The sequence below is a fragment of the Coloeus monedula genome (genome assembly GCF_965178545.1).
Source record: "Coloeus monedula genome assembly, chromosome: 36".
NCBI classification, from domain to species: Eukaryota; Metazoa; Chordata; class Aves; order Passeriformes; family Corvidae; genus Coloeus; species Coloeus monedula.
In genome coordinates, this window is record NC_138816.1 from 719,568 (window position 1) to 747,196 (window position 27,629).

The 27,629-nt window shown below is 58.8% G+C and overlaps 2 protein-coding genes across 5 annotated transcripts in view; both read left to right on the plus strand.

Annotated features, from left to right (window-relative positions):
• Positions 1-1,546: 1,546 nt before the first annotated feature.
• The window catches only part of LOC309584119 (class I histocompatibility antigen, F10 alpha chain-like), a gene marked incomplete at its 3' end in the record, with an annotated part of 42,659 nt that continues 16,576 nt past the window's right edge, over positions 1,547-27,629 (plus strand). The window contains exons 1-8 of one of the 4 annotated variants that reach the window (XM_082300052.1): positions 1,557-2,076; positions 11,481-11,744; positions 12,583-12,858; positions 13,275-13,547; positions 13,649-13,756; positions 13,861-13,896; positions 14,016-14,048; positions 14,389-14,832. In XM_082300052.1, coding sequence (XP_082156178.1) covers positions 1,590-2,076; positions 11,481-11,744; positions 12,583-12,858; positions 13,275-13,547; positions 13,649-13,756; positions 13,861-13,896; positions 14,016-14,048; positions 14,389-14,405 — 1,494 coding nt within the window. In that variant the 5' untranslated portion in view covers positions 1,557-1,589. Of the gene's footprint in view, positions 2,077-4,361; positions 4,464-11,480; positions 11,745-12,582; positions 12,859-13,274; positions 13,548-13,648; positions 13,966-14,015; positions 14,049-14,388; positions 14,833-27,629 lie in introns of those variants that run through there. The other 3 variants (XM_082300051.1, XM_082300049.1, XM_082300054.1) reach the window with 3 other exon arrangements.
• LOC309584124 (uncharacterized protein) lies at positions 16,593-24,581 on the plus strand. The gene is made up of 2 exons (XM_082300063.1): positions 16,593-16,712; positions 22,251-24,581. The coding sequence occupies exon 2, from the start codon at positions 22,278-22,280 to the stop codon at positions 22,932-22,934; it is 657 nt and encodes a 218-aa protein (XP_082156189.1). The 5' UTR covers positions 16,593-16,712; positions 22,251-22,277; the 3' UTR covers positions 22,935-24,581.

The following is a 27,629-nucleotide window of genomic DNA, read 5'->3' on the forward strand; positions in this document are numbered from 1 at the left end:
CCAGCCCGGGCCGGGCCCAGCGCCAAGAACGCTCCTCAGCCAAGGTTTCCGAGAAATGGCGGAGTGCGGGGAAAGGGAGGGGGTTCCGTGCCGTGTGCAGAGCCCGCCCCTCGCTCCGATTGGGCGGTGCTGCCGTCAGTCGTGGTTCTGGCGCGCTGATTGGTCGGAGCGGGGAGCAGCCCGGGCCCGGAGCCGCCGGCAGGGCGGCCGTGGCGCAGCAGAGGCGCCATTGGCGGAGCGTCTGTGCGGGCCCGGGAGCGGCGGCGGCGGCCGGAGCCCGCTGAGGCGGCGGCGGAGTTCGGAGGCGGCCCCAGCGCAGCGTCCGCGGACGGGGCAGCCACCTCTGTCCTACCCACAGCAGCCGGGACGAACCAGCGCTGCTCCGGCACCGGCTCCTGCCGAGGCAGCAGCGGGAAGGAGACCGCGGGCAGCCGCTCCCGCAGCGCCCTCACGCCAGGGCCAACACGGCGCCCACACGGCACAACGAAGCCGCCACAGCCCCCTGCCGCCCCCTCCGCCCGCAGCCAGCCCCGAGCCCCGCCAGAACCGAGCGCGGCTCCCACCTGCGCTGGGGCCGCCTCCGAGCTCCGCCGCCGCCTCAGCGGTGCTTCCCAGTCACCCCCAGTATGATCCCGGTCACTCCCAGTATGTTCCAAATCACTCCCAATAGGATCCCAGTTGCCCCCAACATGATCCCAGTTGCTCCCAGTCATGCCCAGTATGGTTCATTTCACTCTCAGTCCCTCTCAGTAAGAGTTCACTGTGGCCTCATTCACCTCCAGTATGAACCCAGTCATATCTTCTATGATGCCATTTGCCCCCATTGTGGCCCCAGTTGCTCCCAGTATGAGTCTGGTCACCCCAGTATGATCCCAGTAGCCTCCAGACCCTTCCATTATGAATCTGGTTTGATCCCTGTCACCCCCAGTATGATCCCAGTCGTTCCAAGTATGATCCTGTCACTCCCAGTATGATCCCAGTATGACCCCAGCATGGGCCAGCTGCTCCCAGGATGATCCCAGTTGCCCCTTGCATTTTTCCAATTGTGTCTTTTCACCACCACTATGGTTCCAGTCACTCCCAGTAGGATTCCAGTCAGTCCCAGGATGATCCCAGTCATGCCCACTATATCCCAGGAACACCCAGTTGCTCTCAGCATGCTTCCAATAGCCCTCAGTGTGGTCCCAGTATATCCCAGTATGATCCCTGGTGCCCCAGTTCTGCTTCCCCTGGGTTCTGGTCCCGATCCTGGTGTATCCCAGTGTCCCAGTCTGTCCCATCCCATCCCAGCCTGTCCCTCTCTGTCCTGGTCCCTGCCCAGCAGCTGCCACCATTTCCCAGATCCTGCTCCCCCCCACCCCATTCCTGGGCACTGGGACCCCCCTGCATCTCCTTCCCCAGCTCCGGGACCCCCCTGCACCCCCTGACCCTGCACCAACACCCCCCTGCCCCCTTTTCCGGGTATCCACCTCTCCCAGCCGCTGGATCCCCCTTTTCCCTGACCCCGGGGACCCATGGACCCCTCATTCCCGGCCATCCCGGGGCACCTCAGCCCCAGGCCTCTCTTTGCTGGGAAACCCGAACTGGGCATGGGGCTCTGCAGCTGCTCTGGGATTTGTGATCACCCAAAGGAAAGGGAGAGGAGAGGGAGAGAGAGAAGGAGATTCAGAATCAGGGATCGGGGTCACAGTGCCCAGTCCTGCTCCCTCGGGGGTGGGGCCCCGCACCCGCAGGACAAAATGGATCTGCGGGTCCCGGAGCTTTCCCCGCTTTGGGCCGAACCCAGCGGGTTCCAGGCAGAGTTTGGCCGCAGGGCCCGGGAGTTCAGCCCAGCCCGGCACAGGGGTCCCACAGGGCGTGGCCGGGGAGGGTTCGGGGAGGGGATCCAGGTGAATTCCCTGGAATTCCCCCTTTTCCCCTCCCCCCCCCCGCGCTCCCTCGGTCACTTTCGCTTTCGCGTTTCCCAAACTGCGCCACAGCTGCGCTCGGTGACGGCTGCGATGGCTCCAGCGCTGGGTCTGGGGGTGCTCTTGGGGCTCCTGGGGCTCCTGGGGGCCCCGGGGGAAGCGACGAAAGGTGAGTGGGACCCCCGGCACCGGGACCCCCCTGAATCGCAATTCCCGGGCACCGGGACCCCCCTGAACCTCCATTTCCGGCCACCGGGACCCCCCTGAACCGCAATTCCCCGGCACCGGGACCCCCCTGAACCTCCATTTCCGGCCACCGGGAACCCCCTAAACCCCCATTCCCGGGCACGGGACTCCCCCGGCACCCCCATTTTTGGTCCTGTGTCCCCCCTCCATCCCCTTCCCCAGCATCGGGACCCCCCTGTCCCCCCTTATCTGGCACCGGGACCCCCCTGAACCGCCATTCCCGGGCACGGGGATCCCCCTGGACCCCCATTCCCGGGCATCAGAATCCACTGAGCCCCCATTCCCGAGCACGCGGACCCCCTTGAACGTTCATTTCCTGGCACCGGGACCCTCCTGTACCCCTTTCCCCAGCACCGGGAACCCCCGGACCGCCTTATGTGGCACCGGGACCCCCCTGAACTTCCACTATCGGGTGCCGATAATCCGAATTCTGGGAAGGGAATCACCTGATCCCCCATTCCTGGGGATCGGGACCCCCCTGAACCCCCTTATCTGGGACTGGGACCCCCTCCTGCACCCCCTTCACGTGTCCCAGGGGGTCCCGGCGGGTCCCAGGGGGTCCCAAGCGGTTGTCGCGGGGTCCCAGGGGGGTCGCAGCGCGGATCCAGTGGGATCCAGCTGAATTCCCGGGAATTCCCCTTTTGTCCCCGTCCCCTCCCCCCCCCCCCCAGCTCCCTCGGTCACTTTCGCGTCTCCCAAGCTGCGGCAGCGGGATCTGCCCGGCGCCTGCCCCGGCACCGGAACCGCCCTGCACCCCCATTCCTGGGCAGAGAGACCCCTCTGAACCCCCATTCCTGAGCACCGGGACCCGCCTGAACCCCCATTCCCAGCACCGGGACCCTCCTGCACCCCCATTCCTGGGCACAGAGACCCCCCCTGAACCCCGATTTCCGGGAATAGAACTCCCCTGAGCCCCCGATTCCTGGGTACAGGGACTCCTCTGGATCTCCATTTCAGGGGAACCGAGACCAATTCCCCATCTCGGGGACCCCCTGAACCCCCAATTCCTGGGCACCGGGACCCCCCTGAACCCCGAATTCCGGGAAGGAAACTCCCCTGAACCCCCATTTCAGGGTACAGGGACCCCCCTGCACCCCCTTATCCGGCACCGGGACCCCCCTGCACCCCCATTCCTGGGCACAGAGACCCCCCTGCACCCCCATCTCCCGGCACCGGGACCCCCCTGAACCCCGAAACCCGGGAAGGGAGCCCCCCCCCCCCCCCCCGAACCCCATTTCCTGGGCACGGGGACCCCCCTGAATGTCCCTTTCCGGGCACTAGAACAGCCCCCACCCCAATTTGTGGGCTCGGGCACCGCCCTGAACCCCGACTCGTGGGCATCAGCACCCCCCGACCCTCCATTTCTGGGCACCGGGACCCCTTTGAACCCCGAATCCCAGGAGGGGAAGCCCCCGACCCCCTTTTCCGGGGGACTGGGACCCCCCTGCATCCCTTTATCTGGCACCAGGACCCCCTGAACCCCTTATCCTGCACCAGTGCCCCTCGCACCCCCTTTCCCGGCCCTCTCCTCTCCCAGCCCCCACTTTTCCCTGATCCAGGGACCCCCTGCACCCCCATTCCTGCCTTTCCCAGCCCCCAGCCCCCTTTTTCCTCAACACCGGGGGTCCCTGGACCTCCTTTCCTGGGCACTGGGACCCCCCGGATTCCCCATCCCGCCTCTCCCAGTGCCCTCACCCCGCTTTCCTTGACCTGGGAGCCCCTGAACCCCCATTTCAGGGTACTGGGGCACCCCTGCACCTCCTTATCCGGGACTGGGACCCCCTCCTGGATCCCCTTCACGTCTTCTGGGACCCCCTGCACCCCTTCCAGGGCATCCCGCCCTTCCCCAGACCCCAGACCCGCCCTTTTCCTTCACCTTTGGACCCCCCAGGTCTCCCAAATTTCCGTGTCCCCCCAATTCTCCACTCCCGGCGCTTCCCAAAAGGGGGTCCCAGAGGGCTCCAGGGGGGTCGCAGCGGGGATCCAGAGGGATCCAGAGGAATTCCCCTTTTCCCAGCCCCTCCCCTTCCCCCCCCCCGCGCTCCCTCGGTCTCCTTCGCTTCCGCGTCCCAACCTGCGAGACCGCGATCTGCCCAGTGACCTGTGACGTCACTTGGGATCCGAGTCGTCATTGGCCGACAGGAAATAGCGGCGCCAATGGCGGGGCCGGAGGCGGTGCTGGGGGCGGGGCCAGGGCTGGGGCGGGGCCGAGCGGGGCCGAGCGGAGCAGCGCGATGGCTCCAGCGCTGGGTCTGGGGGTGCTCTTGGGGCTCCTGGGGCTCCTGGGGACCCCGGGGCGGGCGACGAAAGGTGAGTGGGACCCCCGGCACTGGGACCCCCTGAATTTCCATTTCCGGCCACCAGGAACCCCCTAAACCCCCATTCCCGGGCACAGGAACCCCCCGGAACCCCCATTTTTGGTCCTGTGACCCCCCCTCCATCCCCTTCCCCAGCACCGGGACCCCCCTGTACCCCCTTATCTGGCACCGGGACCCCCCTGAACCGCCATTGCCGGGCACGGGGATCCCCCTGGACCCTCATTCCCGGGCGTCAGAATCCACTGAGCCCCCATTCCCGAGCACGCGGACCCCCTTGAACGTTCATTTCCTGGCACCGGGACCCTCCTGTACCCCTTTCCCCAGCACCGGGAACCCCCGGACCGCCTTATGTGGCACCGGGACCCCCCTGAACTTCCATTTTCGGGTACCGAGACCCCCTCGAATCCGAATTCTGGGAATCACCTGATCCTCATTCCTGGGGATCAGGACCCCCCTGAACCCCCATTTTCGGGCACCGGGACCCCCCTGAACCCCGAATTCCGGAAAGGAAACTCCCCTGACCCCCCTTTCCCGGGCACCGGGACCCCCTGCACCCCCTTATCCGGGACTGGGATCCCTCTGCACCCCCGTCAGTGCTCTGGGACCCCCCTGCACCCCCTTCCCGGGCATCCCGCCCTTCCCAGATCGCAGTCCCGCCCTTTTCCTCGGCTTTTGGATTCCCCAGATCTCCCAAATTTCTGTGTCCCCCCCTGTTTTCCACTCCCACCGCTTCCCGAAAGGGGCTCCCGGAGGCTCCCGGGCGTCCCAGGGGTCTCCAGGGGGGTCGCGGCAGCGGGGATCCAGTGGGATCCGGCTGAATTCCCTGGAATTCCCCTTTTCCCCCCTCCCCCCGCGCTGCCTCGGTCTCTTTGGCTTTCGCGTCTCCCAAACTTCGCCCCGGGCTCCGCCCGCCTCTCCCAGCCCCAGCCCCCCTTTCCCGTGTCCCAGGGGCCCCCTGCACCCCCATTCCTGCCTTTCCCAGCACCCAGACCCCGCTTCCCTCCACACCGGGGACCCCTGGATCCCCTTTCGTGGGCACAGGGACCCCCTGGATCCCCCATCCCGCCTCTCCCAGTCCCTTCCTTGAACCTCGAACCCTTCCCGGCTCTCCAAGTTCCGCCTCCTGAGCCTTGGACACCCCCAGACCCCTCCAGTCTCTGCGTCCCCCCAGCTCTTCACCTCCTGCGCTTTCTGATAGGGGTCCCAGGGATCCGGGAGGGTCCCAGGGGGGATTCTGGGCTCTGGGACCCCCCTGAATTTCCAGTCCCGGGCACTGGGACCGCCCTGCACTCCTTTATCCTGCACCAATCCCACCCGATATTTCCTTCCCGGCCTTCCCCAGTCCCCAGACCCCCCCTTTTCCTTGACCCTGAGACCCCCTGAACCCCCATTCCCACTTTTCTCAGCCTCCAGCCCCCCCTTCCCTCTGCATCAAGGACTCCCGAGCCCCCCATTCCGGCTATCCCAGGTCTCCCCACCTCGTGACTCCTCTTTCCCTGGCACTGGGGACCCCTGGACCCCTTTCCTGTGTAGGATGCAGGGGTGTTCGGTTGGGGACGCTCGGTGCGGGTTCGGACGGTCGGGGACGGAGACGAGAGATCTCTGTAGTCAGGTCTTGGAACGTGCGGTTTATTGCAAAGGGCGTGGGTACAGGGGCACTGCTTAGAGCTGCAGCTGGCAGCTCGGAGCAGGCCCAGGAGAGCAAGAGAGTAAGCGGGTAAGCAAAGAGAGAATAGTAAGAGTCTACAGTAAGAGTGTATAGTAAGAGTGTAGTAAAAAGAAGTGTCTGAAGTCCTGGTTACAATACAATAAATCATCTTCTGTACTGAATATTCTAATTGTCACTAACCAATCTAATACAAGATACAAATCCTATAGCATTTACATACAGCCTATAAGAGTTCTTATATTACCATAGAGTGTTACATCTTAACTTCTAAAAACTACTCTTTGGACCCCTTCTGCTGAGCTAGTAGGGTCTGCTCTGACCCTTGGACCTGCCTGCAAGCAGAGGGTATTGTTCAATCAAGAGGGGATTACATTCAGTCGGCCATACCATTGTTTTCCAGTTGTTCAGTAACTAAGACTTGGTATCTCAAAGGTGGCTTTCATTTCGATGTCGCTTATAGTTTTCATATTCCCAAAATCTTTTGTCAGGCAATCATATTTATAAGGTTTTCCTGTTTCATCTTTCCCAACATCTCCCCCGTTCCGATGAACAACTAAGATATTAGACACAGTCCTACTCGTCATTTTTTGCACACACTGAAGTATACAAGGTACTGCTACTAGAACTATAATTATTACTACTAGAATAATCAAGCCTATTTTACAGAGTTCCCTTAGCCAAGGTGCAAAGCTCCAACCATCAAACAAGCTGTCTAGCCAAGACGGGTTATCTGTTGTAATTTGGTTAGCTAGGTCCCTTAGGTTTTGTAACTGTACTAAAACCTTCTGGGAAAGGCACTCTATAAGTTGAGGAAGGTTTGTCAGGGCTTGTGTCAGACAGACAGATGGTATCGGAGCCTGCAGATTTGGCTAAAGCAACCCAAACATTTGTCTTTGGTTGATTTACAGGTAAAGCTTCACTGCAAAAACAAAAACAAAAGGTTAAAAATAACATGCATCTACACAAATAATACTAGAACTCCATTCTTTTCTTGAGCCGTTTCTGGCAGACGAACTTCTCTCAGTGGTTCTGCCTAGTTCACATTTGGGTGACGGCTTCTCGGCTCCCACTCACGGGGTCACTGGCTGAAGTGGAATCGACAGCAGGCTTTGATGCGTGGTACAGCTTCACCTTCTTTGCTGGAATCCACTTGGTTCCTTCACCTGTGGAGAGACATGCAAATCCCTTTCCCCACATTATGAGATTGTATGGTCTTTCTATTTTTCCTGATTCTAGAATCTTAATTAAAACTGGGGGGTGTTTTTTCAGTTTTGCTTTTTTATTGTTCAAGAAATATCTGAAAATGGGGGGATCAGGCTCTTCTGCAGAGCCGTTCAAGAAATTAAAAACATACAAGGCTTTATTCAACCTTCTTTGAGGTGTAGCCTGGGCTTTTCCCCCTTTCTGTTGATCTAAAATGCGTTTTAAAGTTTGATGTGTTCCTTTTAGGGTACTTTTTAGCAGTTGTTTAAGATACGGTGAGCAAATGCCACTGTATCTTACAGCCTTTTTTAGTTCTTTAATTTCAAGAGTGGGGATGGGAGCCCACGTTTTAGGACTGTTAGGCTGTTGGCTAGCTATCACAGGCTTAGCTAATAGACTAAGACTTTCATCTTTATAGATTTGGAGTCTTATTTCATGCCAATCTGTTAATTGAGCATAATCTGAGCACTTTGGAGGATTTTTTGATTCAGAAGGTAGCGCTGACAAACTCTCAGAACTCGCTTTCTCTCTATGGGTTGCGGAGTCTGTCCCAAACACTGGGGGGACAGTGAACCTGTTTGGGAACAGACTTAATTCTTTTTCGGAATTGTTTTGTATTGGGATTAAGGTGTTGGCATTTGCAGGGGCAAAACAGTTCTCAGTCTGTCCTGTATTTATAAAAGCAGGTGTCATATTCCACCCTCCCCCTCCTCGTTGCACGGCTTGTGTGCCTGGCTGTGGCAGTGCGATCGATTGGTGATACAAAGGAGTCCCATTCGGTGCCAGGAGCGCAGAGGGCGATAGCGCGGCTGGGTGTTCGAGGGAGTGCGGGCGTGATTCGGTGCTGCTTGGGTTGGCTCCGGGATGCGGCGGCGGAGGCAGGGGGGCAGGCGGCGGAGCCGCGGGGTGATGTGCGGCTGATCCCGGGAGCGGTGCTGCGGTTGGAGGAGTGTGAGCGGAGTGATATCGCTGGTCCGGAAGTTGCAGCAATTGCGCATGCGTGGGTTGCGTCATCAGGGCAACGTGGCAGGCTGTGATGGCGGCAGTCCGTGTGGCGGGCGGTTCGGGCAGAGCGGGAGATGGCAGGACTGCAGAACCAGGGGCTGGGGCTGCGGCCGCGGTCGAGGGAGGGGGCGATGGGACGATCATGGATGCCGGTGGCGGTGGGACTGCACTATTTGGCAGCTGAGAAGCGGGAGGCTGCGGTGGATACAGCAGGGTGCGGTCTGGGGCCACGGGGGCGGGCGGCGGCGGCAGAGCTGCTCTGTCGGCAGGAGATGATCTCGGGGCGGCGGGGGGCAAGAGGGCCGGCGGCTGGATCACGGCGTGCTGCCGCTGGGAGCTTGTAGGCTGGGCTGGGGTGGGTGCTGGTGCGGCGGGCAGGAACGACGCTGCCGGAGCGGAGGTGCCGGGAGACGGGGCTGGGACAGCGGCAGGCACGGAGGGGGCTCCAGTCATCCGTGCAGACGCTGCGGCACCAGCAGCAAGTGGCTCGCTGGGCTGGGGCGCTCCGCGTTCCAGCGCGAGCGATGGTGTGCCGGGATCGGGGGATTGCGCAGGGACGCCGGCAGGGACGGGAGTAGACATAGGCGTCTGTGCTGCCGCGGGGCCGGGGGACAGCTCGGGGCGTGCTGTGTGCGCTTGAACGGTAGGGTGAGGGGGCAGGGTTCCCGCGGCAACGTGTACAGGGGGCACCGGGGGCCCCAGCGCGGTCGTGACAGGCGCTGTCGGTACTGGTGGTTCGCGAGCGGCAGGAGACTGTGAAGACGCAGCAGCGACGGACGCGGATGGGCTATCAGCTACCACCGGCACCGTGTCGGTGGCGGCAAGGGGGACCTGGGGGGCTGGAAGAAGGGTCGCCGCTTGGCTTTGCGGGGGGCCGGCTATAATGGCAGCCATGGCCATAACCGGCGCGGCTGGGGGAGCGGTAGCACCCGTAGGTAGCAGGGGGGTGGCCGCCGCCCCCGCCGGGGTATCGCCGGGGGGCGGGGCTACGAATATGCCAGCAGTGGGGGGTGGGGTAACAATGACGGCAGCAGCGGGGGGGCACGTGGGGGCAGGGGCAAGGGGCGGGGTCGCGGAGACGCTGGCGGACGGGGTGATAGAAGTGAGGGGCGGGGCCGCGAAGACGCTGGAACCGAGGGCGGGAGCCGGGACAGCGGGGACGAGCGGGATGGCGGGGGCGGGGATGGTGGGAGGGGCCGTAGGGTCCGGTGGGGTGGCTGGGGCCGGGGCAACGGGTGCCGGGACCGCGAGCGCGGGGGGCGGGGCGGCGCGAGTCAGCCGGACCGCGGGTACTGGAGCCGCGAGGACCGGCGGAGAGGCGGGGGCCGCGCCCCGTTGCGGGCTCGCGGCGGCAAGGGGCGGGCTCGCAGCAGGAGCCGGGCTCGGCGGAGTGACTGCTGCGGGCGGTGCCTTCGCAGCAAACAGCTCCACCAGCGCTCTGCAAGCTGGGAGCAGCTGCGCGGCAGCCATATCCCGGTAGGAAATATTATTAAAGAGCTTAACCCCAACTGTGTCCCAGAAGTCTCTTGTAAAGACGGCTGAACGGTCAGCATTTGGGAAATTAATCAGAGTCCATTCTAAGAGGTTTTTTAGCTCCTGTTTAGGTAATTGTCTTGAACTAGAGCTTAGTAAATGCTTAAGTTGCTTATAGAGATCTCTGTCATGGGCAGAGTGCATTTGTCCCATTATCAGACCAGTATGATACTCACTTAGATGATGTCGCAGGAGCAGTGTCCTTGCTCAGGGGTCCGTCGTGGGGGGCTGGCCAGGCACTCCACTCGGCGCTCAGGACGCTGCTTTTGGGTCCTCTCTCAGAGCTCCGGTTTTAGGCGTCGCGTGGCAACGGCTTTCCGTGCTCAGGACCTCACAGGTGGGTCCGCACTGAGCTCCAGTGCGGGCGGTGCTGAGCACTACTCGCCTGTGCTCGGGACGCGCGGCAGGGTCCCTCCTTAGAGCTCCGGTCGGCACTGCTTAGCAGCGTGTCCGTGCTCGAGGGGTGCCACGGCAAACTTCCTCACAGAGCTCCAGGTAGCCGCTGTGCAGCAGTGGCCGCCTGTGCTCGAGGACTGCCAGGCAATTCCCTCCAAGAGCTCCAGGTAATCCCCGTGCTCGAGGGCTGCCTTGGCAGAGTTATAGAGCTCCGGCTTTTACGATGCGCAGCAACGGTATGCCATGCTCACGACACGTTCTAGGTGGCTATAACTGATCTTTTAGTTACCGTCCATGGAGAAGTCTCCCACAGATGGAGAAAGCTGAACCGAGCCTTCAATCACGTTGTGCGCCAGACTGAAGGTTCTTGGGGGGTTCGGCAATCACGATGGGCGCCAGACTGTAGGAGCAGGGTGGCTCGGTTGGGGACGCTCGGTGCGGGTTCGGACGGTCGGGGACGGAGACGAGAGATCTCTGTAGTCAGGTCTTGGAACATGCGGTTTATTGCAAAGGGCGTGGGTACAGGGGCACTGCTTAGAGCTGCAGCTGGCAGCTCTGAGCAGGCCCAAGAGAGCAAGAGAGTAAGCGGGTAAGCAAAGAGAGAATAGTAAGAGTCTACAGTAAGAGTGTATAGTAAGAGTGTAGTAAAAAGAAGTGTCTGAAGTCCTGGTTACAATACAATAAATCATCTTCTGTACTGAATATTCTAATTGTCACTAACCAATCTAATACAAGATACAAATCCTATAGCATTTACATACAGCCTATAAGAGTTCTTATATTACCATAGAGTGTTACATCTTAACTTCTAAAAACTACTCTTTGGACCCCTTCTGCTGAGCTAGTAGGGTCTGCTCTGACCCTTGGACCTGCCTGCAAGCAGAGGGTATTGTTCAATCAAGAGGGGATTACATTCAGTCGGCCATACCATTGTTTTCCAGTTGTTCAGTAACTAAGACTTGGTATCTCAAAGGTGGCTTTCATTTCGATGTCGCTTATAGTTTTCCTATTCCCAAAATCTTTTGTCAGGCAATCATATTTATAAGGTTTTCCTGTTTCATCTTTCCCAACATCCTGGGCACAGGGACTCCCTGCACTCCCTTTTCCTGGGTCATGAGATCCCCAACCCCTTCCCAGTTCTCCCAGTTCCCCTTTCATTGATACATAACCCCCCCGACCCCCTAAATCTCCGTGTCCCCCCAGTTCTCCACTCCCTGCGGTACCTGTCTGTGTCGGTGTCGGAGCCTGGCCCGTGGGTCCCCCAGTTCATGATCATGGGGTTCCTGGATGGGATCCCCTTCACGCGCTACGACAGCGAGCGGGGCCGGATGGAGCCCCAGACACCGTGGATGGAGAAGGGAGCAGAGCCGGGATATTGGGATGGCCAGACTGAGAAGTGCAAGAGGGAGCAGCAGATCGGTGCCGTGAACCTGGAGACAGCGCGGGCCCGGTACAACCAGAGCAGGGGTGAGTGGGGGGAGCCGGGGCTGGGATGGGATCCGTGGGGCTGGGATGGAATCTGTGGGGCCGGGATGGAATCTGTGGGGCTGGGATGGGATCCGTGGGGCTGGGCTGGGATCTGTGGGGCTGGGATGGGATCCGTGGGGCTGGGATGGGATCTGTGGGGCTGGGATGGGAAGTGTGGGGCTGGGATGGGAAGTGTGGGGCTGGGATGGGAAGTGTGGGGCCGGAATGGGATCTGTGGGGCTGGGCTGGGATCTGTGTGGCTGGAATGGGATCTGTGGGACCGGGATGGGATCCGTGGGGCTGGGATGGGATCCGTGGGGCTGGGCTGGGAAGTGTGGGGCCGGGATGGGAAGTGTGGGGCTGGGAATCTGTGGGGCCGGGCTGGGGATCCGTGGGACCGGGATGGGATCCGTGAGGCTGGGATGGGATCCGTGGGGCTGGGAATCTGTGGGGCCGGGCTGGGGATCCGTGGGGCCAAGATGGGATCCGTGGGGCTGGAATGGGATCTGTGGGGCTGGAATGGCACCCGTGGGGCTGGGATGGGATCAATGGGGCCGGGCTTGGGTCTGTGGGGATGGGCTGGGATCTGTGGGGCTGGGATGGGATCTGTGGGGCTGGGCTGGGATCTGTGGGGCCGGGATGGGATCTGTGGGGCTGGGATGGGATCCGTGGGGCTTGGATGGGATCCGTGGGGCTGAGATGGGATCTCTTGTGATCCCTGGGTTTGGGATGGGGCTCCAAGGGGCTGGGATGGGATCTGTCGGTTTCCATTGGACTCTGGGGCTCCGTGGGGCTGGGACACAATTCCATGGGTCTCTGTGGGTCCAATCCCCCCCAGGTCTCCACACAGTGCAGTACGATTACGGCTGTGACCTCCTGTCCGATGGGAGCGTCCGTGGATTCCGCCGGGATGGCTACGATGGGCGGGATTTCCTCTCCTTCGAGCTGGGATCCCAGGGCTTTGTGCCGGCCGACGGCGCTGCCCAGGTCACCACGAGGCGCTGGAATAGTGACGGGGTCACGGTGGAGCAATTGACGAATTACCTGGAGCACATCTGCCCGGAAGCGCTCCGGAAATACGTCGGATATGGGCGGGAGGCGCTGGAGCGCAAAGGTGGGAGCAGAATTCCTGTGGGAATCTGGGATTTGGGAACGGAGGACTTGGGAACACGGGAATTCCTGTGGGAATTCCGTGGGCAGATTCCTGTGGGAATTCTATGGGTGGATTTCACCTCCATCCCATTCCCGTGGAATTCCATGGGCAGATCTCACCCCCATCCACCTCCCATGGAATTCCATGGGTGGATCTCACCCCTGTCCCATTCCCGTTGAATTCCATGGGTGGATCTCACCCCTGTCCCATTCCTGTGGGAATTCCATGGGCGGATCTCACCCCCATCCCATTCCCGTGGAATTCCATGGGTGGATCTCACCACTGTCCCATTCCTGTGGGAATTCCATGGGTGGATTTCACCTCCATCCCGTTCCCCTGGAATTCCATGGATGCATCTCACCGTTGTCCCATTCCAGAGCCGCCCGATGTCCACGTGTCCGGAAAAGAGGAATTTGGGACACTGATCTTGTCCTGCCACGCCTACGGATTCTACCCCAGGCCCATCGCGGTCAGCTGGATGAAGGGGGATGAAATCCGGGATCAGGAGACGGAGTGGGGCGGGGTCGTTCCCAACAGCGACGGCACCTTCCACACCTGGGCCAGGATCGAGGCGCGGCCGGAGGAGCGGGAGCAGTACCGGTGCCGGGTGGAGCATTCCGGAATGCCAGAGCCCGGGATCTTTGCCTGGGGTGAGGCTGGGAGTGTGGGAATTGGGAATGTGGGAATTGGGAATGTGGGAATTCCCAACTGGGGATTCCCCTCCCCCTCCTCACTGTCCTGCGTTTCCCAGAGCCAGAATCCGGCGGGAATCTCACCCTGGTGGTCGCTGTGTCCGTCATCGCTGCCATCGTCATCCTCGTTCTCCTCGTCGGATTCATCGTCTGGAAGCTCCAATCCGGTATGGGGTCGACACAGGATGGGGGTTGGGAAGGGCCACGGATCCACCCGGCACCATTCCGGGAATCCCCCACCACAGGCGCTGATCCCACTTTATTTCCACAGGGAGGAGGCAGAAGCATGGATACAGCCCGCCAGCCGGTGAGTACCAGCGGTGGATCCGGCTCCGGATCCCCTCCATGCGGATCCCAGGATGGGTCCTGGGGGTAATCCCAGTGTGTGATCTGTGCTGGAATCTCATGGATCTTCTCTTTCTGCAGGAAAAGACGTGGGAATCAATGGCTCAACTGCAGGTACGGAGTGGGATCAGGGTGGGATTCCAGAGGGGAATCAGGGAAGGATGGATGGAGTGGGATCAGGTGGGATGGATGGAGCAGGATCAGGTGGGATGGATGGAGCAGGATTGGGGTGGGATGGATGGAGCAGGATTGGGGTGGGATGGATGGAGCAGGATCAGGTGGGATGGATGGAGCAGGATTGGGGTGGGATGGATGGAGCAGGATTGCAGCAGGATTGGGGTGGGATCAGGTGAGATTCCGGAGCAGCTCCTGCTCTCCATGGGCTCCACAGGCAGGTCCATCCTGTGGGATGGGGACAGGGACAGGGTGACACTGTGATCCTCTCTCATCCCAGTACAAATCACTGCCTGAGTGATCCACGGAGTGGAGCCGGAGCCGGCCCCTTCTCTCTTCAGATTCAGCAGATTCAGCCAAGCTCATCCCACTGCTCCCATCTGTGGTGGCCGGTGAACGTACATTACAGGGGACAGAGAGTTCTCAGTAACACAAGTCCCTGGTACCATAAGAGCCTTTTTATGCTAGGGTGACCAAAAAGGCTTCTCCCAGGATGCACGGTTCTGTTACGTTAATCTACCCCAGGTTGAATTCCCCGGTTGGCTGTTGGCCTCTACCCTTCATCACTCCCCCACAGCTTCCCCACTGGTCCCTGTTCCCTAGTCCCGTCTTTTCCCCATCCCTGGATAGAACTGTGAGTTTCAGGATTATGTTTGTATTTGCTCCTGCACCTTTTGACAGTGTAGAAGCAATAAATGCTCCTGCAGGAACGCAGGCAAGTACCCTTCTCGACTCTGCTACCGACTGTATTACTGAACCCACCCGTTCAGTGTGGTGCTGGCCAGGCCATCTCGGGTTCTGCCCCAGACCTCCCCCCCGTACCTACTTCTCCAGTTTTCTCTACTTCAAATTTGATCCAAGATCGTGGCGGCAGCAGAGTCAGACACACAATCCCAGCTGCTGCTTTTATTTTTAATTCTCCCACCCCCACTCTGCTCATACAAGATGGTGGCAGCCCTGTGGTGGCACTGGTGGCTTTTTGCCTGCGCGCGGTCCCTCTTCCGTGCCCGGCTCCCCCCCCGCGTTGATCTGTGTTGCATCGGCCCCCCCCCTCTGCCGGGGTCCCCCCCGGCTGCAGACCCTGCATGTCCCTCCTGTGCCCCTGGCCCCTCCATCGCTGGTCCCGCTCATGAGACCCAACCCACCTCACGTTCCCACGAGGCCGAGAGCAGGGGTGGGGAATCAGGGGGATGGGGAAGCAGAGATTAAATGATTTACTAAGAATTGGTTTGTTAGGAGCAATGCATACCGCTTGCCCAACACTTATTGTGCCTACCAAAGCAGGATGAGAAGATATGAGACTATTGATAAAGGCGAAGGAATCTTGACCAAAGATCCTGGTTTTAACCTAAAGCTAACTCAAACCACTCTTGAAGTTTCGACTTAGCCCAGGGAAATAAAGAGCACAGGCAGGGAGGAAAGGTGAAAAGTTCGGGATGAGGAAGACCCTTTACTTCATCTGAGGAAGACTCTTATTTCATCTCGGAGACCCCTGCCCACGACCACCAGACAACGCTGCGCAAGCGCAACGCGGATGTAAATGACTTTTGGGCTCATTGTAATACGAGGTGAGGCTGGGCGGGGCCAGGTAATGAATATGTATAGGCAGATTGGGAAACTCAATGAATATGGAACTTGTAACCCGATAAATACCAAGCTGAACGCAGCTGTCGGCACGCATGGCTTTGGAGGAGCGATCCCCCGTGCGTCCCAGCGCTGGAATAAACACACCTCCTGTACTACTTATTCCAGTAGCGGAGTCTTTCCCGCTCTTCACCCCCGCTGTCCCTTGTGTCCCCTGGGCACCGACAGCCCCGGCCCTTGCCCTGCTCCCCCTCCCACGTTCCATCCCGGCCGGCGGAGCCTTGGAGCTGCCGTGGGGCTGCCCCGGGGGCTGCGGCCCGAGCCGGGGCCCCTTCCCAGTGCTCCCAGTCTGCCCATCCAGCCTGGAGCAGCCAGCGAGGGCTTCAGCTGGGGCGGCAGAGAGGCGCTGCTGGGGGGTCCCAGCTCCGCTTGGCTTGGGTTGCTCTTCCCAAGCTGGGCATAAACGACTTTGGGAGTTTTCTGCCACAAATCTCTCCCCTCGTGCACTCAGCCAAAGGGGTTTGGGGCGGTTTTCCCTTTCTCGGGGAAATCAAAGCCATGCACTGATGCTCCGAATTAGGGGCGGGAGTAGCGAGGCTGCAGGGCTTCCCAAGGAGCCGGAGGCACCCCACACGCAGGGCTGGGCAGGTCGGGCCGGGAGCAGCGGAGAGCTTTGTTTCTCTTCTCAGCTGAACGGCGGCTCGGGCCGGGCCCGTTCCAGGGCTGTTCCTCAGCTGCGGCTTTCCCCTCACGCAGCCCGGGGGGCGCTGGGAGCGCGGGGCGGGGCTGGGCCGTGTGCAGAGCCCGCCCCTCGCTCCGATTGGGCGGTGCTGCCGTCAGTCGTGGTTCTGGCGCGCTGATTGGTCGGAGCGGGGAGCAGCCCGGGCCCGGAGCCGCCGGCAGGGCGGCCGTGGCGCAGCAGAGGCGCCATTGGCGGAGCGTCTGTGCGGGCCCGGGAGCGGCGGCGGCGGCCGGAGCCCGCTGAGGCGGCGGCGGAGCTCGGAGGCGGCCCCAGCGCAGGTGGGAGCCGCGCTCGGTTCTGGCGGGGCTCGGGGCTGGCTGCGGGCGGAGGGGGCGGCAGGGGGCTGTGGCGGCTTCGTTGTGCCGTGTGGGCGCCGTGTTGGCCCTGGCGTGAGGGCGCTGCGGGAGCGGCTGCCCGCGGTCTCCTTCCCGCTGCTGCCTCGGCAGGAGCCGGTGCCGGAGCAGCGCTGGCTCGTCCCGGCTGCTGTGGGTAGGACGGAGGTGGCTGCCCCGTGGCCGGGAGTGTGCGGGAAAGTTCCCGTGGCCAGAGATTTGTGTGCCCAGAGGTGCCGGAGGAGTCCTGTGAAAGTAACTTTATTCGTGGACAAAGGGAGAGGCCACGGGGCATTTCCCGTGGGGTCTGTCCAAGCGTTGGAGGACGCAGCCTCCTTTTTATGCCGATTTGCCCGGCCGCATCTCCGTGTCCCTTTCCGCAGTGGCTGAGGTCCTTGGAAGGTACAGACTTCCCGATCCGCCTGCTGCATGTGCCCCTTAATGTGCACCCCCACTTTGTATAACAGCCGATATTCATGGCTCTGTGAAGTTTTATTCCCTTTGCTCTCTGTTTCACCACTTTTCCTTGGCCATCTCTTTGCCAAGAGCACTTTGAGTCATTTAATTTTCCACAGCCTCCTGGTCCTTCTGCTGGAAGAGAATCTGATGCCATCCCAGGGTGAAATGTGGCGTTGCTCATGGGAGTGGATTGGTGGGTGAGAAGGTCAGGAGCTGGAGCTGTGTGCTTGGTTATGATTTGGAGGACAGCTTGTAATCTAATGATGCATTGAAATGATCAGTGGGTTCTCTGGCACCTGGTATGAATTTGTTCGGGTTCCCAGGGGCTGCTCCATGGTGTTGTAGGATTTGTTCTGGTGGCCGTTCATCTTTTCCCCATTTTTGGGCGTTCCCTGCAGCCAGGGATGCATCAATTGACCGCTTTTCTCTGATTAAATCATCACATCCTTGCATTCCCAAGTGATTTCGCTGAACTTGTGGCAGCAAAAGCAGCCCAGTGGTCAAACCCACCCTGTATAACACAGAGAGTGCCAGCAGATGTTGGAGTGGGGAGAGGGATGATTCCCCCCGCTTTTGTGAGTGAAGTTCTCCCAACATTCTCCGTTTGCTGTTTTCCTTTGCAGCTTCAGGGATTTCTGTTGCAGAGTCAGAGATGCTCAGTGTGGGCTCTGCCTTTAGCGATGCAAATTCCGTCGGTGCAGGGAGGCAGAGCTTGGGGTGAGGGGCAGAGGGAATCAGCCCAATTCCTGTGGCAGGCAAGGAGAGCCTGGGACATTGTGCACACTTCCCGCAGCAGAGTTAATTTGCATTTCTAAAGCTCCTCTGCTGGCTGCCTGGAAGGAAGCTTCTCCTCCAGGGCAGCCATCAGGTGACTCACAAGTGGCTCTCCCCCCTCCCCAAAAAGCGGCTTTTTTGTTTCTTTCCTTATTTTTTTCAACCAATATTCTATGAACTTTTCAGGAGTTAAAGGGTCAGTTTTAAAGCTCTTCCAGTTTTGCAAAATGTAACCTAAAGTTGGACATCGAAAAACTCATTCCAAAATTCCGACATCACTAACAGCCACGCACACACATACACAAAAAAACCCCCAAAGCAATAAAGATTTTTTCTACTTCTTCCCCTAAGACTAAAAATTGACTCTCACACCTCTGGCCCAGACCAAACTGACAATATCAAGGTAGGATTATTAAGAAAAAACATTCCAATGCTGTAACTTTGTCACCGAAACTGTGGGAAGAACAAAAACTCCCCAACGACCTTTTTAGTGTTAGAGGATCAAGGCATTACTTTATTCTGGCCAGGATGTGCAACAGAAATCATTTCATGCACACATAGCCCGGGTGTGCAGAGAAAATCATTCCATGGCACACGAGTTTTACTCAATTTTTCCTCAACTTTATGCAGTCTAAACCCATAGAAATCCGTATGTTTAATGTTCATTGGTTCCAAGTTGGGCAGTTCTTAGTATTTGTTTTCCTATTGGCCCCGGATTGCTTGGCCTCTGATGTTAATTAGGTGCACACTCCTTGATTTCCTTCTCAGCCTTTTCCAGAGCAGGGGTCTCCAGCTGTGCCGGGGGCAGTGTCTGGGGTAGCTGTTCCTTGATGTTTGCTGATGGGCGTTGATGTTTTGTTGATGGGCATTATCTTTTGGGTATCTTTTGGGCTCTTCCCAGTCTGTTGAGATGTTAAACTCATGTCTGTTGAGTGGTGTAACATCCCTTAAAGTCCCAAGGCAGGGTCTGTGCCAGCCGAGCTTCCTGTGGAAGAGATTTCACAAGAGACAGGATTCTGGCCACAGACTGCTTGAAACAGACATCCCTGATCTCCACCCCCCACTTGGTCGAGAATTCCCCGTTTGAGGAATTGGAAACCTCAATTCCAGGGGAGATAATTGAATATCTGCCCTGGGTCTGGCTCTTCTTCTTGCCAAAGCCAATGGCAGCAGCCGTACCCGTGGCATCTTGGTTTCTCTCAGCAGCTTCAGAAGGTGTTTCTTTATTTCCCCATTCATTCTTTCCACCCGACCTGAGCTCTGGGGTTACCAGGGGGTTTGGAGGTGCCACTGTGTTCCTAAAGCAGCCAGAACGGCCTGAAGGATCTTTCCTGTAAAATGAGTTCCCCTGTCTGAGTCTATTTTCTGGGAGGGCCAGGGCAGGAGGCTCAGTTAATCTGCTTTTGAAGCCTTGAAAATTGTGCTTTCCTTCTGGTGTCCAGATGGGGTTTCTTGGCTGGCAGGAGAGGAGTGTTGTAGGGAGAGATGCCTGGCTCCAGAAGCGCTGCCTTTAGCAGGGCCTCAGTAAGAGGCTGTAACCCCTTCCTTGCCTCCCTTGGAACAGGGTATTGCTTTTGGACACCACTTGTCCTGGATGCTTCAGAGGAATTTGGAGAGGCTCCATATCTGATTTTCCCTATTTCCCTGGGGCTGCCCACACTTCTGGGTTCCCTTCAGCAGAGGCCTTTGCAGACATTTGACACCAAGGTACAGCAGCATTAGCCTCTGTATCTCCTTTGACAATATGAATTTGCATTCCCACTTCAGCCACCAAATCCCTTCCCAGTAAATTACAATCACAATTAGGAACAAACAGAAATTGATGGGTTTCAAACCCATCTCCCACATCTACTGATAGTGGTTGAATAAAACACCCCTGGTCAGCTTTCCCACTTATTGCCTGAATAATCAAAGAACTTCTTGACAATTTCCCCCCTTAGGTCTCAGATTTGGAGTGGATGGAGAGGCCCCTGTGTCCATCAGGAGCGGCCTCGTCTCGATCCAGACGCGCCCTGAATGTTCTCAAGGGCTCTGGTGCGGTGGGTCCCTGGTGTGCTGGGAGCTCTGAGAGCCCTGCCAATCCATGTCCATCAGGGCTGGACTTGCTCGTGCTGAGGGTGCTGCTGTCTGTGCTTGCAGTGTCCTTGTGGCCTGCAGCTGGAGCCCTGATTCCTTGCCAGGGGCTGTTTGGGTCGGCTCTGCCGTGCCGAGGAGGGCAATGCCTGTGCCAGGTGCTTGTGGCCGCCGCCGTCCCCTGGGTGCTGGGGCCCCCTTGGGCCCTGCGGTTCATCCCTGGGGGGCTGTAGAAACTCTGCCATGGCCTTTGCCTTCACCTTGGCCTTTTGCTCATCCCTTCTTGCATTCCCCTGCTGAGCCTTTCTGGCCAAGTGCTGCAGGGGCTTCTTGTGCCTCTCCTGCAGCCCCCTCAGTGCCTGTGGGTGCTCATCCTCTGACAGCTGCTGAGCTTTCTGCACAATCAGTCGTTTCTCCAGTGACCCAGACAAGATCGATGAAAGAAAATCCTGATCCTTCCACATCCCGCAGCCTCCTGGGGGCCGGGGGCCACTGCCGGCCCTGCCCGGGGGGTGTTGGGGTCAGGCAGTGCCCGGCGCTGAGCCCCGGCTGCCCCACAGCCCCGGCCCGGCCCCGCAGCTCCCCACAGGCCCCCAGCCCGTGCTGCCCTGTCCTGCTGCTCCCCCCCACAGAGAAACACCCTGAAATCCTGAACTTCTTTGTCTCCCTGTCCTGGAAAGCAGGAATAGAAGATATCTCGATCAGCTGGCAAATTTTGAGGATAAGATGGTGCTGAAAAACATCCCAGTACTCACTTTTTTCTCTTCCTCCTCTTTTCCATCTTCCTTTTCCTTTCTTACCACATAGATTCCTCCTGCTGCTGTTTGCCTTAACCATATTGCTGCACACCCCCTTCAACCAATCCTTTCCCAGCACACCAACACCATCTGTCCCCTGTTGCTGAGACCCCTTCTCGACTTCCCTTTTTACCCCCGCTGGGTGTCCATGTCCTTAATTAGCTCTGGGAGAATGTGCAAACTGCCTCCACATTGTCCCCTTTTGTATAGAACACGATGTCCATGGTTGTGTTCCGGCTTTGTTGTTGTTCTGGAAGTTGAGGAATTGAGCAGGAGCTTGGCTGAGCAGCAGTGTGTGTCAATCAGTAGCATTTTGTGGAGCTGATGGTTTCTGCTTGTGTCACTTGCTTGTGTCCAAGTCCGTGTGGCTGTGTCCGAGCAGATTGAGAGCATGTGTTTGTAGGGAGGCGTTGGTGTTGTTCCTTCGCTGGGGGTGCCCGGTTTTCGGGCCATCCCCCCTGGAGCAGGGTGTCCCCCCTTGGTGCAGGCGCGGCCCTCAGGCAGCGCTCAGCCAATCAGCAGGCGCGGCGCTGGTGACTCAGCAGTTGCCAGGCAGAGCCGCAGCGCCCGGCGCTCCCCAGCTGGAGCCCCCGTGTGGCCCGGCCTTGGCGCCCCCCGCGAGGGGAATTTGGGGAGGTGGGAGGGGGGGAGCGCCAAGGCCGGGCCGGCCCGTGCTGTGCTGGCAGAAGTGGCTGCGGCGGGGGCCGAGTGCGGCCAGGAGCGGCCGAGAGCCCAGCGCTGCCCCAGCCCGAGCTGCCGCAGCTGCATCCCTGCGGGTGCTGTGCGATCCGAGAGCTCTGGGGGGCAGAGCGAGCCAGGGGTGGGTGCTGGGCCTGGGGGGAGGAGGAGAAAGGCTGGAGGAGCAGGGCTGGAGACCAGAATGGTGAAAGGATGGACGTGGGAGCAGCAGGTAGGATTCTACAGAAGGAGTAGTGTGAGGAAGAGGAGTGTGAGGAAGAGTAGGGATACAGGAGGAGGAGGAGCAGGAAGAGGAGGCACCGCAAGGTTCCAGCACTCGCTGTATCTGCAGCCTCCCCCCAGCCCCAGGAGCGTTGCCCCCCCCCCCCCCACTCCAGCAGGTGATCAGGGAGGGGGATCCACGATTTTCCCTTGGGTGAATCCTAGTGTTTCTGAGGTTTCTTGGGCTCCATGTTGGTGGTTTTGTATTTTTGTGGGGCTGAATGTTTATATTTTGGAGGGAGTTTTGTCTGAATCTTGATGTTTTGGTAGTTTTGGGTCTGTGTCTTGATGTTTTGGGGCATTTTGGTCTGAATCTTGGTGTTTTGGAGGTTTTAAAAGATACAAGATGTCCAGTGATGCACTTGGGCAGGAGAAACCCCCAGCCCAAGGCACTCACCCCTTGTTTCTCTCCCCAAACCAGGATTTGTCATTCCCAAGGTGTGGCTGGATGGAGGAGAAGGAAAAGCCCCGGAGATGCCGCACGAGGAGGGGCTGCAAACGCAGCCCAGAGAGATCCAAGGAGGAAAGAGCCCCCCTGTGCCGGGAAGGCGGCCGGAGATCCAGGGGGAGCTCGGAGGTGGGGGAGAAGCCTCAGGGTGGGGAGAAGCCCCACAAGTGCCTGGAATGTGGGATGGGCTTCAGGTGGAACTCCAGCCTGATCCGGCACCAGAGGATCCACACTGGGGAGAGGCCCTATGAGTGTGGGAAATGTGGGAAGGGCTTCTCCAGCATCTCCCACCTGATCCAGCACCAGGTGGTCCACACTGGGGAACGGCCCTATGAGTGCTTGGATTGTGGGAAGAGCTTCAGGCACAGCTCCACCCTGAGGGTGCACCAGCGCACCCACACTGGGGAGAGGCCCTACGAGTGTTCTGAGTGTGGGAAGAGGTTTCAGAGGAGCTCCGATCTCCTCGTACATCAGCGCATTCACACGGATGAGAGGCCCTTCCGCTGCTCCGACTGTGGGAAGGGCTTCAAACGCAACTGCAACCTCATCATCCACCAGCGCATCCACACCGGGGAGAGGCCCTACGAGTGTTCCCAGTGTGGGAAGAGCTTCTCACAGAGGTCAAACTTGACCAAACACCACCGGAGGCACCGCTAAGGGAAGCCCTGCGAGTGCCCCGAGTGCGGGAAGAGCTTCGTGCGCTGCTCCAGCTCCATCCCCCGTGGGAGGGTGGGCGCTGGATGATCCCCAGTGACCCCCGTTGGGCAGAGCCCTGGTGACCCCCGTTCCGGGTGATCCCCGCTGGGTGGGGGGAAGGTGTTGGAGAGATTTCTTTGCCTTCTCCTTGTGCTGCTGGGATTTGGTTGGGAATAAATTCCCTCCCTGTGCCCAAGCTGGGTCTGGTGTGCCCGTTCCAGTTGAAAGGGATCAAATCATTGTACCTGTGCAAATATAAGATAGAGGGTAAAAGTTAGCAAATATTGGTGTATTGGGTTGACCCTGAGTTGATGGACAGTCTTTAAGACCAATTACGCTTCTCACAATTTACATATTTAAACCGCACAGAAAGGCGGGACTTCCCCTTCTTGTCGGAGCTCGCCTGCTGGAAGGTGGGGGGGCTCCGAGCCTCCTGGCCCCGCCGGGCCAGGCCGGGGCCACTGCCCCTTCCCCCTTTCCCAACGCTGTGGCACGGACCCTGGGTGGCTGGGGGGGAGCTGTCCCAGAGCCGCAGGCAGCTAAAGCCAGCCATGGACTGCTCACAGCTAAACCCATCCAGCGCGGCTCCCTGGGACCGGCGGGTCCCTCTCCTCTCCACGCGGGGCCGGCGGAGCCAGCGGGAGCCGGCGGAGCCTTCTGTCTGCAGCCAGCACACTCCGTGCTGAACTGAAGAGGACACCACGCAGCCAGCAGCACAAAGGGAGCGAGGCTTTCCCCACCGTAAAGCCCGAACAAGAACACTCTTCAACGTGGCGGCTTCTGAGTCAGAGAGAAGAGAAAGGAGTCCTGTGGGACGGGGCTGGAAATGGCGACGGGAGAAAAGAGGGCGGTGCCGCAATTCTGGCGGGCAGCTTAAAAGAAACCTTCTTGCATGCTGTGGTAAGAAACTGTAATACCAAAGAACTTATCCTTAAAAAGATGAATAACCCCATGTGATGGCCCATGTTTTGTACTGTGAAGGAACTGTGAGATTTTTCATGGGAGAGATGTTCTACACACAGCAGATTGTTTGTTTCCGGGCGGATCTGCTGTTGGTGGCAGTTTGGGAACCACGTGCAACTGAAGGAAAAACCCTTTTTTCCCTTAAGCATAAGAGAGAGACTTTTCAAGAACTGGAACACTGACAAACATCCCATGTTCTGTTATCCCTTGTGTGAGCTAGGTAAAAGGAGAGAAGTGCTGCGGCGGGGGGGGGATTTGCTTTAATTTTGTTTTGTTATTGTCTCTTTACTCTTAATTCTATTAGTAATAAAACTCTTTCATTGTACTGCAACTGTTTAAGGTTTGTGCCTGCTTTGCTTTTCTCCTAATTCTTATCTCACAGAAGGAAAATAAGTAAGTAATGAATATTTCGAACTCAACCCGCTACAATTGGCCACAAGCTTAAGGCACAGAATGTAACTTGGCAAGAAATGGGGAACAAAAGTTGCAGAAATGAGAAACAAACTTGCTGAGATCAGTCCAGAAACTGCTTGTCATAGGTTAGCAAGCATAGTCCCGGAAGGGATGTCCTTGCTAAGGGGTGCTTACAGTTTCCTCTGGGAACTGATAGAACCTATCAGCTGGCCAGTTTGAATATGGACAATTCTCTAAGCCACTTAAAGTTGTGAACACCTCTGTGATCCACACTTAAGAATAGACAAACTCCCCCCCAAGCTCTCTCTCGTTTCCGGTGCTGGGACAGGTGGCTGAGGGCCCTGTGTGGGGGCCAGCGGGCCCGGCCAGGCCCTGCTTGGGCCAGGCCGGGCCGGGCCACGGCCATCCTGGAGCCATGGGCCTGTTCCAGCCATGGAACCCCCCCCACTGCCTTGCCGTGGGCAGCCGGAGCGGCTCGGCTCTCCCCCCTCTCCACTGCGATAAGGAAAATTCAACATTCCAGCTGCAAAGCTGCAAGGCCAAGGTGAGATTAACCCTTTTTATTGCTGTGAAGAGCTGAAAACCTGAGGGAAGAGAGAGAGGAGATGCTTAAAGCTGAAATTCTGTTGTGAAGCTATGATATATCAGAGTATCCTGTTGTAATTTCATGAAGATCTGGGGGGTGGAATGTTCAACTTGTGAGCAAAAGCACCTGCGCTGAGATAGGCAGATGCTGACGCAGCTGTAATTTCATGAGAAGTTTGGACAGGGAGAGATGAACCAGATGAGGACTTTGGCTCCAAATGGGAAAGGAGAAAACCTCAGTCCCTAGAGATGCTCCCAGAGATAGTCCTAACAATGAAGATGATGAAGACCCTTTGCTCCCAGGGAAGGAGAAGGGCCTCTGTTTTTGTTTCTGAACGGCTCAACCTTAAAATTGTACCCCAAAAACCTTCAAGAGTGGACCCTCGAAAGCAGTTGCAGGAAAAGCTGCAAGTCGGGGGAAGGGACTCACACGCAGGCAGAGAGACTCCTCTTCCTAAATGGACTGAACAATATTTGGAAGTGGGCGGCTGTCTCGCTGTGATAATGTTTTCATAGCATGAGCAAGAAGAGACTTCTCTTTCTAAATGGACTGAACAAGGTTATTATGGAAGTGGTAACAGACTGAACATCTCAAGGGTTGTCTTTTTACATTGTCAGTGGGAGAAGGGAGGAAGGTGGGGGGAGGAGGAGAGTTCTGAAGGTTGTATAATTTTTTCCCTTTTCTCCCTTCTTTTAGATCTGTTAATAAACTTCTTTATATTCTTTCAAGTTTGGTGCCTGCTTTGCATTTCTCCTAATTCTTATCTCACAGCAGATAAACAGTAATGAGTATTTTGGACCAAACCACTACACTGCTGAAGCAGCCAACAAGAGACTGCGCATGCCTAGGAAAGAAAGGTGCAAAGTGCAAAGCGAGGAAGACTGTGGCACCTGGGGAGGTGATGGGGGTCAGGAGGAATTTTTATTACCTCCCCGAGTAGGAACCCATTTCCACTCCCCTTCATCCCCCAGGTCTCCTCCTATTGCCTGATGCTGAGAGGCCTGGGAGTGCTCTGACTGCTGGGGGGCTTCTCTCAGGGATGGAAGGGTGAAACTCCACCAGTCTATTTCCCTTTCCCTTTCTCTAATGCTCCTTAGTCTTTCCCCTTCCTCCTTAAGCTCGGCCCCCAGGGAAAGGAGATCGTTCACTGCTCACACCTCAGGCAGGTGTCTTTGACCGCGTCCCCCGGTGCTACAGCCAGGCTCAAACACTCCTCACAGGAAGGGTCAGGACAGACGCGTCCTTCTGGGAGGGTTCTGTTTGCCTGGGTACACTTTTAGTGGCTGGAGCTTTTGATCGTGTCAGGACCATTGCTGAAAAAACCCAACCAACCAAATCTCAAGACAAAAACAAACTCAAAACCCCACGGGCAGGAGAACACCCGCAGCCGTGCCCTCGGAGACGTGCCAGGGCCCTGTTTGCCCGCTCCTGTTCCCCGCGCTCCCCAGAGCCCTTTTTGAATCCGAGCGCCGCTGGCCGGAGGAAACCCCGCCCTACGCGGGGGTGTCACCCCCTTTGCTCTGCCCACAGAGCTCCTGAGCCGCCGGCGGCCGCAGCCCCTCCCCGTGGCCTCGGGCCCGGCCAGGACCCCCCGCTCCGTCCCCGCACTGATTTTGGGGGGCCGTGTGTCCCCCCCAGCCCCGCTGTCACTCTGCCCCCCCTCGGCTGCTCCCAGTGTTCCCAGTAAAGCTTCCCAGTTCGCCCCGGTCCCGTTTATTGGGGAGCAGTGGGGAGGGACCTGGGGGGCTGCGATTGGTGGGGCAGAACCTAGGGATGGATTGGGAATGGGGACCCCTGTGTGTCCCCCCCGTGTGTCCCCCCCATATCACACCACTCTGGGGGGGCTTTGGGAGGCACCTGAACCCCACCACGGCACCCAGCAAACCCCAAAAGGCTGCTGGTGGAGAGCTGCAGGGGAAGGAAGGCTGAGCAGGGAGCAGGACCTGGCTCCCCCCAGCACGCTGCCCACCGAGATCCACCTGCACGCGGCCCCAGGGTGGATTCTGACATAAAGCGGGAGCTCAGAGCCCTCCCCTCAGCCCTCCCCTCATCCCAGCTCACCCCAAGCTTTGGCCTGAGCAGCTCATGAGGGGCGAGAACTGACCTCGGGCTCCCAACCCAGAGCAGACCCCAGCCCGTCTCCTTCTGGGGGCCGGGCTCTGCACCCCTGAACTCCCCCAGCGCCCGGAGCTGCCCCCCCGCCCTCCACTGCAGCTTCACGCTGCTGACAGGATGTGGCCCCTCCGAGGTGTCACCGTATCTCAGGTGACATCGCAGCGGGAGCCCAGAGAGCGCCGGAGCCTCTGCTCCCCCTCCGGCACCCCGAGCTGTGCCCCCCGAGCTGTGCGGCCCAGAGGGGCCCGGCCCCAGGCTGAGGGGCTGCTCAGCACCCCCTGCCCACCACGGGGACAGTCGCAGCAGCTCATTTGGGGGGATTTTCCCCCAGCTCTGCCCCTCTGAGGGGTCTCCCCAAGATCCAGCAGACATTGGAGTCTCCCTCCCGCCTGCCCGGGTGGTTTGGGGGTGCTGGGGGTGCCAGCACTGGGCACAGGGCTCGTTTTATCGGGGCTCTGGGTGGCCCCGAGCTCGGCCCGGGCCTCCCAAACCCTGTCCGTGCCACAGCCGGGAGATTGTTCCCCCGCACGAGTCCCCCGACAGCTGTCGGGGCTGTCCCCGGGTCCCCATGGCCGCAC